Source organism: Primulina huaijiensis, chromosome 1 (genome assembly GCF_012295235.1).
Source record: "Primulina huaijiensis isolate GDHJ02 chromosome 1, ASM1229523v2, whole genome shotgun sequence".
Classification (NCBI taxonomy): Eukaryota; Viridiplantae; Streptophyta; class Magnoliopsida; order Lamiales; family Gesneriaceae; genus Primulina; species Primulina huaijiensis.
This window is the reverse complement of record NC_133306.1, coordinates 23217033-23228461: the sequence shown is the minus strand read 5'-3', so window position 1 is coordinate 23228461 and position 11429 is coordinate 23217033. Positions and strand designations below refer to the sequence as shown.

The 11429-nt window shown below is 35.5% G+C and overlaps 1 protein-coding gene and 1 long non-coding RNA gene across 2 annotated transcripts; one reads left to right on the top strand and one right to left on the bottom strand.

The window, feature by feature from the left end:
- Window positions 1-3154: 3154 nt before the first annotated feature.
- Window positions 3155-5192, top strand: LOC140985944 (F-box/kelch-repeat protein At1g67480-like). The gene is made up of 2 exons (XM_073453883.1): window positions 3155-3916; window positions 4440-5192. Exons 1-2 carry the CDS (start codon window positions 3387-3389, stop codon window positions 5065-5067), a joined length of 1158 nt encoding a protein of 385 aa, XP_073309984.1. The 5' UTR covers window positions 3155-3386; the 3' UTR covers window positions 5068-5192.
- Window positions 4036-4541, bottom strand: LOC140985951 (uncharacterized). The gene is made up of 2 exons (XR_012176868.1): window positions 4379-4541; window positions 4036-4225 (listed from the first exon to the last, which is right to left on the bottom strand). It is a non-coding gene; the product is annotated as an uncharacterized lncRNA (long non-coding RNA).
- Window positions 5193-11429: the final 6237 nt, after the last annotated feature.

Genomic DNA, 11429 nt, shown 5'->3' with positions numbered 1-11429 from the left:
CGAGCATCACTCGACATTGACTTCGCTTTAATCGAACTCCCTTCGACACTGCAGATTGTTCTCTCCTCAGAACAACACCTTCCTCTCTCGATGAATAAATCACGAGGATATGAACACATTCAATAGACTTATTTGTTATGTCAAACGTATACTCTTCATCGTCAGATGATGAAAAGCTGTCCTACCTTATGCAATTGCTCATCTCGTCAAAAAGACCGCCAACCTAAAAATTATTAGCACGCGCTGTTGTATTGCTTGAATTGAGGGAGTCAAGCTGTGTATGTGGCTATAAACAGAAACAAAAAAATCGAGAACATGTTGCTGGAGCTCAAAAATTATATCGAGATTACTTCGTCGATAATCCCGTCTACATTGAGAAAGATTTTTGAAGGCGATTCTGAATGAGGATATCTTTGTTTTATAGCATTTTGGAAACTCTGATCTGACTATATGCATATAATATTATATCTTTGTCCAACGATGCCGTTGACAAATACACGAGTATGAGTGCATCAATAACGTTGGAATGTTTGAAAATATTTTGGAAATGGTGTATGATATGTTTTCTTAGTAGTATTTGAGCAACAAACACCAGTGGACATTTCTCAGCTAACTACTGAAAATGCTGGAAGGCAATTTCTCGTGATGCTTGGAAGCATTGATTGCATGCACCAGACTTGGAAAAATTATCTAACAGCTTGAACATTACAATATCAAAGTAAACATAAAAAGAACATTTAATCATATTACATGAAGTTGCATCAAGAGATTTGTGGGTTTGGCATGCATATTTCGACATACCAGGATGCAAAAATAACATCCACGTGCTGGAGATATCTAATTTATTTTAAACTTTGGAAAGGGTGAAGCCTCTGTAGTGCAGTTTGAGGTGAATGAGAACAAATATAACGTGAGATACTACTTAACCAATTATATTTATCCATCTTGGACTTCTTTTATAAAAACGACACATGTATCATGCTCCATAACATGATTGTGGAGGACGAAAAACATGATATGCAGGAATATCATGATTTTCCAACTCGAGACAATTAACATGTGCCCCAAGATGTCGTTCATTCAAGATATCCTACCACGAAATTCAACGTCTTTTTAAAGTGACGTGTCTGTATTCGGAACAGAAAATTGCACTAGAAACTTTAAAAATACTTTATCGAACATATTTGGAGTTTACATAACGAAACATAATGAAATTCTTACACTTTTTAATCATGTGTACTTTTTAATTATGCGTACTTTAGTTTTTAAAATTATGTGTATTTTTTCTAATTATTTGTAATTTGTAATTATATTTAAAAATATAATTATTTAATTATTATATTTTTTAAATATTTAATTATTAAATTGAATAAGAAATCATAATTTTAACATAATACATCAATGCAACACGAAAAGTTATCACAAACTTCATCTATCCTCGACTCTTGTTCCAGTATACGAGTAACGTGTTGTCGACTTGGATTCTATCCGTTGCTCTGAAATTCTATCCCATAATATATACGGATACGTATGTGTTACGTTTTACGTATATAATATTTCGTTAACCATTTCTCAGGATTATCGTTCTTTCACATTTTCAATATTTTCGCCCATCTCTGTCTGAATTCTTATCCATTCTCCCCATCTCCTTATTTATTCCCATTTTCTAGCTGTTATTGCGCTTCACTTCTACATACGCTTCGTCAAACTTTCCAAATTGCCAGGTAAATTTTCATCAATTTCTTTTTTTTTTCTTCTTTCCCCATGATTTTAGTTCATTTAATTATGAATATTTAAATTGTCCGATATTTTTGTTGCGGCATTCTATTTGTATCAATTTTTGTGTGTTTATTTAATAGTTTAATCGATCAATCATCTGTTTTGTTTTGCTTTTTGGGATGATTTTCAGCTGTCAAATGCTTGAGTTTCTGTCATTCTGTGTGATTTTTGTGATGCTAATCTCTTTTGTTTGAATTTGGCAATGCTTTTGCTGTAGCGATTTTTACTTATTGAACGAAATCTGACTGATTATTTTTCCATACGATTTGCTATGCTTCCGAATGTGTGGATTTGATTAATTTGTGCGAGCGATTGCGAGTTTTAAGATGTTTGTTTCCTTCACAAGTCGCATTCTTACCTTTCTTTTCATTTTTCCTCATTTCTTACAATGCTAAGTGACTGGTCGATTAGATCTTGATTGCATTTTCTCCGGTTTGGGTCTCTTGGAAAAGTCTACGCGTCTATGCTAGTGTTTATCCCACGTGACGTAACCAAATTTTAACCTTTCTATTCTTAGTACAAGAATTCTCAGTACAGAAGTGGTTTTCCATTGAAATACGCGGGTCCCACGTGATCTGTGACAGGATTGCGAGACCTCTTTATGTTTATCTAACGGCATACTTTCAATTGTTGAATCTGGAGTGAGTAAAGTAATTTTATAGTTCTAGTATCATCACCTTTTTTCATTCTTCTTTCTTGGGTTGGTAAATGGCTGTTTGGGGTGGTTTTGGCTTGTGGGGTTAGTTGAGGTAAATGGTTGCCTCTTTCGAAGCTCAACTTAAGTATGTGCTAGATCGTGCTTTATTTGTTGATTCATCGAGATCAAGTTTGTTGGCTATTGACTTCATTGTATTAACTTTTATCCATGGGTGGTTTGAGTTATAAGATATGCACAGCAGCATAATTTGACTAGTCAAAGTCAAGCACATCTCCATGGTTCTTAGTTTAAGACCACAGTTCTCTTGAAAGTTGAATCTCAAGGACTCAGCAGTTGAATTATTTTATAAATCTCCAAGAAATTCTTTTGCCCATTTTTTTTCCAGTTCCAGGAATGCTTGAGCTGCTTTAATTTATTTGCTCCCTATTTCTCCTGTTTGTGACATACTTCAGGTTATCATTTATTTCGAAGAAATGGAAATGACGGGGGGACTGAAACACATTATATTATGGCCTTTTCAGGTACTTTCTTGTTTCTTGTTTGACTATGTTTGGATCTGGTGTACCTGATTTTCATTAGGTATTTATTTTATTTCCTTTTTGTTTCTTAAGGTACTCAAGAAACGTGTATAAAGAAATATACTTTCGGAGCATTAAAATTCGCCACCTGCCTAGTTTGTTCAAAGAAGTTGAAAGATAGGACTGCTGAATGTGGTATGGAATTTGAATCTCATCGGATGAAGCATAAAAAATCATCGGCCGTAGCAGATCATGAGATCCATTTTGCAACAATTTTCTTGCCTTGGTCTCGTAGAATTCACATCTCTGAGGGATTTCATGAATTCCTTTAATTAGTGTCCAAAATCATTTTGTTGAATTTATGTTTGTCTTTAAAGAATTTGGTCAAGGATAAGTGTGGCATCAAACTCTTGTAGTCCATGACTTGAAGAATGTCTGGCCCTTTTTCCGTGAAGAGAGTCAAAGACTCAGAGATGTGTTTCTCCCCTTTGACGCAGCAAGCTGCCCTGGCTGCTAAAAGTGATTCGATCTTAAGAACTTCGACAATTGCTGATGATTGTCGTATTCCAATCCTGCCTGGATTGCCTGATGATGTCTCCAAGCACTGTCTTGCTCTTGTTCCTCGATCTAATTTTCCCTCCATGGGTGCTGTGTGCAAGAAATGGAGGTCCTTTATCACAAGCAAAGAGTTCATGACTGTCAGAAAACTAGCTGGGATGCTCGAGGAATGGCTTTACATCCTTACTGTGGATACCGACGGAAAAGAGAGCCAGTACTGGGAGGTTCTGGATTGTTTCGGACACAAACACCATCAACTCCCACAAATGCCTGGTCCTGTCATAACGGGCTTTGGTGTGGTTGTTCTCAATGGAAAGCTTCTTGTTATTGCTGGGTACTCTGTGGTTGATGGAACTCAATCTGTTTTAGCAGATGTTTATCAATACGATTCTTGCCTCAACAGGTAAAACATAATATCTCGCATCTCCATTTCCTATTTTCCTCATTGATTACCATCAATCTCTGTTGGCTCAAACAGTTTAATTTACTTATCTGGATTATTTTATCAGAGTACGAAAGGAATTTTGTTTTTTTTAACTTCTAAACATGCACAAATTAATGTGGTTTAAGATAAATCAGTGTTGATTTATGCATCAGTAGATTTATATCATGTTCGCTGATTTGGCTGTGCATCAAATAATTTGGCATATTTTTACCTCTCGAGTATATGAATAAAGAAAATATGGACATTTATAAGTACCTCATGAACTTCCTCCATCCCCGAGAGCAGTGGCGGAGCCAGAAATATGGCTCTACCGGGCTAGAATTTTAAATATCAAATTAATTCAAAATTTACATATAATTTTTTTAAAAAAAAAAATTGGACCACCCGGGCTAAAGCCAGAGTGTCATATAAGGTGGCTACGCCACTGCCCGAGAGGTTAATTTTTTTAAATCACCCATGACAAAATTTCTAACTCTTGCAGCTGGAGCAAATTAACTTGCATGAATGTAGCGCGGTATGACTTTGCTTGTGCTGAGATGAATGGCATGGTCTATGTGGTTGGAGGATGTGGGGAGGATGGAGGCTCTCTCTCGTCTACTGAGATTTATGATCCCGATACTGATAAGTGGACTGTGATAGAGAGTTTGTGGCGCCCAAGGTGGGGATGTTTTGCCTGTGGCTTCCAGGGGAAGCTCTATGTTATGGGAGGTAGGTCGAGTTTCACCATCGGAAACTCTAGGTTGGTTGATGTTTATAGTCCTGACAGGCACACATGGTGCCAGATAAAAAACGGCTGTGTTATGGTTACAGCGCATGCAGTACTAGGACAGAAACTGTGTTGCATGGAATGGAAGAACGAGCGTAAACTTGCTATATTCAACCCTGCAGACAATTCATGGAAGACGGTTCCTGTTCCTGTGGCAGGAAGCAAGAGTATTGGATTTCGATTTGGCATATTGGATGGAAAGCTTTTGTTGTTTTCATCGCAGAAAGATCCTGGCTATCATACTTTGTTATACGATCCAAATGCTGCCCCGGGATCCGAATGGCAGACATCTGAGATAAAGCCATCGGGATCGTGCCTGTGCAGCGTTACAATCAAGGCTTGAATTTTTTGTTGAACTGAAATTTCTCAGCCTCCTATGCATCGTTAGTTGTTAGTTTTATCCCTTTAATGCAAGAAAATATAATTTGATCTGGATTTGGAAAAAAATTAAAATTTTATTTCATGCTCGGTGGATGGATGACTTTGTCTTGGATATATTTATGGTTGCATCAAACAGCCTGCAGTGGAAAGGATAAAAGAGCAGGAGAATCCAACAGAAACAAGATACATGGAAGCCGAGAAAACGAGAACAAACACATGAATGTCGCCACCATGAGATTCCATAACAATAAATGAAGACACCGGATCACCCCCAACAAAGAAACTTGTAAATTACACCAGACACAACACCCAAAAGACAAACAAAAGGCCACCACACTAGATTTGAAGACACAACAGAACAGGGACAAAAGAGAGAGAACAGAATTCAAACTTTGCCCATAACCTGGACTATAATTTAATTAATAATAATTATTTTTATATAGATATTCGTGTGTTATTCCATGTTTATTTGGGAATTAATGAATGATGCTGGGTTGAATATGATGAGCATCGAGAGAGTAGAGCAGATTTCACCAATGTCAATTCGTTGGAGAATATAACATAATCCCAAAATATTTTATTATTACTCAATTCTTTTGAATTTTATATTATATTTCATAGTTTCAAATGAAGCTCTTCTGGTTTTATCTGTGGAAACGAAACAAAAACTCATCCTCCAACTCACACTCACGAGTTCATCACCTTTTCACCGCAGAGCAAACAAGACAAGCCTCGGGATTTAAACTGACAACAATATAAACATATTAATTGGCAACAAATTAAAATAGAATCGTGGCTTAAATATAATCAAATTCTCCATGTACTACAAACCGAGTCTTTTTGGTCTCAAATAGGTATACGACCGCTGCTTCAAGCGGGAATCGAAACTCACTTTTGTTGTTCGACCCTTTTCCTCTTTTCCTTTCTCCTTGCTATTTTTCTCCATAACGGCTTGGACCTTCCTCAAGCTCCCCATTTCTTCTTCCATGGCAGTTTTCTCTTCCGTTGCCTCTTTTTATGTTCTATCATTGATGTATCAGACTCCTTTACTGAGAAAAACATGGGTCCTAACTCAGCTAGCAACTGGAATTCAACTGCTGTAGCGCATTGCATGTATTCCTTCGTTGCAAGTATCAACTCGTGATAAACCACGTAATCTGGAGTGTAACCCAACTACCCAAGCCATATATGGCACTGCTTGGATGTAAGTGGCACGACATTCCATTCCTGCAGTTGGCGTACTCCCCAACACCTTTCAGACATGCAGCATTGTGAAAGTAAGCTGAGCATATAGCTTTTCTCACTGACATCCCAATCAGGGCCACTAGACGTAAGTGGAATCCTCAAAGTTTTCAAAATTTCTAGTGACTGGGATCTCACCTCTCTGGCCTTGCGCAACCTTTTTACATGCAGAAAATGATCATTGCACCGTTCACCAGATATTGATTAGCTTCCCACTGCTGATACACATTGAGGAGAGTTAGGTGGTCAGACACTCAGACTCTGGCACAAAGAACTTTTCCCTTGCTGAGTCACTCTCCTCGACCCTATCCTCGGGTCTGAAGAAAACAGAGGGTACTCGAATCACTTCTACTACTTGTTTCTACAGTAGTCAGTAGTAGTTCTTTCAGTATCGAAATCTTCATGTCATGAGCCTGATTTTGTTCCTTGTTCTCTTTTTGCAGCTCGTGCCAATCATCTAAGAATGCTTGTGATTCGAAAGAATCTGGATTTTGATAGTCTCACATCTAAAATGATAGCGCTAAATGCTTGTTCCACAATAACAATTGATATCGAACAAGCTAGATCTCCTTTACCATGATTGATAAAATTGAAAAACTTTGTATCTTTTGCGACCAACACCGCAAAATATCGAATTTTTGTTGATCATATATTTTACTAAAATTAAAAGAAGTCGTAAAATAATTATCAAGTTCTATAGATATTGATAATCCATTAGCTCGTTTAATACATTCTCTGATATAAATTGGGCTTTTGTGAAATTAGAATTGCTTGAAGTACTAGTTTTAGGCAGTGTTTGGTTGCCTTGATTAGGTGGGTTTATTTTTTTTTAACCCACCTAATCATTNCTAATATTTGAATTTTATATCCGTTGATTTTCCACGTCGATATTCTTCTGACAATCGTACACTATGCATGCTTAACGGGCCGGTTTGACCCGGAACCGGCCCAATAAGGCCGGAACCGGAACCGGTATGGAAGAACCGGACCCGAAACCGTGTACAATCCGTTGGTTTGTGGGTTGAACCGGTTCAGTATTTTTTGAACCGGTTCAATCGGTTCTGGGTCCGGTTCCAAATCGGTTCCGGTCCGTATCCGGAACCGGACCCGAAACCCATAATCCGATTTTTAAAAATAAAAAATAAAAAAATGGCCTTTGGGCCAACGACTGCAAATGCAGCCGTTGGCCCAAAGTCTACATTTGCTGCTGCTGCACATTTCTTTTGCACATTTCAGTAGCCGTTCAACGGCTACTGAAATGTGCAATTTTTTTTTTAAATTTGGCCCCAAATTGTAAATATATTTTTTTTTAACATTCAAAATCATCTATAAATACAAGTTATTTTTTATATTCCACATATCAATTTTCTCTCAACTTCTCATTTCTCTACAATCAATATTTGACTTTCAATGCTTTCCATGTTAACGTGCCTACAAGATTGGTTTGCAGCAGAAAAAAAGAATAAGACCTCTGACGCGATCGATGAATTCCAAAGCTCAAGTTCCGAAGAAGATCCAGAATATTCAAAATATATTTTAATAAATCGTGATGAATTTTAGATGTTCAATTGTAAAAATAAATGTTTAAGTTATTCTGTTAAATTTTTTTTATGTAATCACAATTATCTGCAATCAAAATAGTAAATAAAAAATTGTCCATTAATATTACTAATTTTAATTATATAGTAAAATATAATAAATTAGAGTTCGGAACCGGTTTGACCCTAACCGGAACCGGTTTATTAGAAGCCGAACCGGTCTTGGTTTGGATTGGTTCCAAGTATTTCAACTTGGAACCAGAACCGGTTCCTAACCGGTTCGAACCGGTTCCGAACTCACCGGACCCATAACCGATAGGAACCGGTCCGGTGGAACCGATAAGCATGCTTGTCCTCACCTCCTAGGATTATTTATCTCACTCTTAATCCATCCTATTTTTCCAATTTTACCCTTATCCTAAATCCAAACTCACAATCACTTCCTTCCACCGACCGCCCACCAGCCACCGCCGATTCTGGCCGACCACCGCAAGCCGTCGATTCCGGCCGACCACCGCCAGCCGCCACTTCCAGCAGACTACCGCCGGCCGTCAGACTTCCTCCGTTGCCGGGCCGTCGCCGGAGTAAAGGAAAAAAATAAAGAAAAGGACAATTTCGCCATTTCATCAAAAAATTCAAAATTATCCAATACTTAAAAATTATACCAAACATAATACTATTTTACATCATATATTACATTTCTATCACAATCATTTTTTTTATCATTTACATATTAATCATTAGTTTATTTTATCCTTCCAACCAAACGTAGCCTAGTGTTTTGTGATTTAGATTCATTTTCTTGTACACCATATTTTAAATTATATGCACTGAATTTCAAACAAACAATTTTTAACTCGACTTATTATCAAAGAAAGATCGGATGAAGAATAATCTTTAATGGGAATTAATGCATCATAGTACATTGTTAGCATTTCAATCAAAGCATCTATTTTACATTTAGGATTTAAAACAAAAACGACTTAAAAAACTTAAAGAATATAATAAAAAAAATATCTCATTTAACTTTATTTTTTCCACGGAAGAACACAATAATTCATTAGTAATATATTCCTTAAAAATAGAACTATATTGCAACAATTTACTAAACCTACATGAGAGGTTGGATAATAAACTATAGATAGTTTATTAGTTGCATTATTAAATGCATCAAAAATTTCCCAAATTGAATTACATATGTTCCATTGATGCGATAAAAGATAAAAACTAGAATTTCAACCATGTTGCGCAAAAAATAAACACAATAAATCTCTGTATTCAAATGAATCTTTTAGTAATTTATATCTCGAGTTTCAATTAATAAGTATATCTCGTGGGAACTTTCTAGGTCGCATATCATTAGCTTTACAAAAGTTGTCTCATTGTTTCATTACATTTGGATGAGCCCATAAATAATACAATGCTGACCTAATTGGTTTGCCGTGTGAATCTAATGATTTTAGTCCATCTTGCACATATACATGCAAAACATGACAAATTTATAAAATATGGAAAAATAAACCATCAATTGTATGTTCACACACTTTTTTAGTTTTTCAATACTCAAAATATTATAACTAACATTATCAAATGATACAAAAAAAATCTTTGAAATTAAATCATATTATTCCAAATTTAAACATATCAATTGGGAAATGTTTTCGCAATATGCATTTAATCACACTCGATATGCGATTAATTTTTTTTTGAATTGACCATGAACTATCAATCCAATTACAAGTAACTCTCATGTAAGAATGAATTTGTTAATGTTCACTCCAAATATTAGAATATATAGAAACCATGTTTCGTAAATTAGTAAATTCTTTAACTAATTATTTCTTTTCTTCGCAAACTAATCTCATAAGTATTCGAGTAAGTGCAATTCGTGGAACACGATTTGCAACAAGTTGTAGAGACTCGTGACATAAATGTTCAAAACTAAACCTAGATGCAATATTTCGACGGAAACAAATCTAGCAGCTGATTCTTTTAATTGTGCATCCGAATATATAAAAGGTTGAGAATTGGTACCTCCTTCGGAAGAAGCGAATCTAGATATTTGTTTTTGAGAAGGATCATTACCAAATTCCATCATATACTTTATCTCAATATGTCGTTTCAACTATCTATAATCGCCACCATTTTGAATTTTTTGTGATACAGTGCAATATTTGAATTGTGCACGCATTTGTCCAGATAGAAGTGTCACCTTCTGGAAATTCTTAGTGAAAATTAATGATTTAAGTGGAGGATTAGATATAATCTTTGATATTTGCATACTTTATTGGGTATCAAATATAGCAAATAGATCATCATCATTAAACTCGATATCGTCTATATTTATATATGTAGTTGTCACATTCTCTTTGCCTTGGTTTATGAATTTAAATTTTCCATTAAGTAAAGTGTAAAAAAAAAAGAATTCTATTTAGAAAAAGAAACATTACGAATATATGATTTTTAGAAATATTAAAACATAAATTGTTTCTAATTAATTAAAATGATTATTAAGAATTATGAATAGAAATATAAAATTGTATATTTGAAGAATGAATATTGGAGAAGTATTTGATGATGAAAATGAAATATGTGTATATGCTATTTATAGAATTTGAAAATAAAGTTAATATAATTTAAAGGATGAAATTTGAATTGCTACCCAGCTCCCTAAAATAATTCTGAATTCACAAGAATTCAGTAAAGTCAGAATTCGACTTATTCTGAATTCATTGACTTTCACAACGCAATAGTCTGAATTCAACGGTTAACCGCCCGTTGACCCCGGTTTTCTTTTTTTAATTTATTTTCAGCGCATTTTTCGCCGGCTGCTAATTGACGTCCGCCGTTAAGAAAATCTGTTTCGATTCTACGATAATCTGCTATGAATTTTGTGAAATTCTTAAGCATAGTCTCTCGGCATATGTTGTTCAGCTTGGGTTGAATGCTGTGCGGTAAGACGACAGAGTATCCGATTTCTTGAAAATTAGGGGCTTTGATTTTGATTGAGTTTTATTTGCACTCAAATATACTTTAATTTCGTTCCCGCAGACGTCGAAAATGCACAGTTCTTTGATTCTGTAGGAGCTGTTCAACTTTTCGTAGGAACTGAATAAGGAGTAGCAGTTTGCTTACTGATTCGTGCAGCGTGACAGGATTTGTAAAATTTCTTGAGTTATTGAATTTTATTTTATTGCAGTTCAAACATTCAATTGCAAATTTTCCAAGTTTCCATCTTTTTTCAGTTCTCTTTTTAGTACTGGAAAATCTTTGTGGCTCGGCTGCTCAAGGCTTTTCTTGTTTTTGTTCTTGGAAAGTTATTATTTGGGCCGTGTTTTAGTTGCTTTCTTGAATGTGGATCACACAAGTAGTTGATTAGTTACAAGGTTTCTAATTTTAAGTATGCCAAGAGATGTTAACTTCAGAGCATATTTTATATCTTCTATTATCGTTAGTGATGATTAGGTCCAGTAAATATCGATTCCATTGTGGTGAGTATATGGGGGACAGCAATTATTGAACTGCTACTGTGAGATCGGAATGT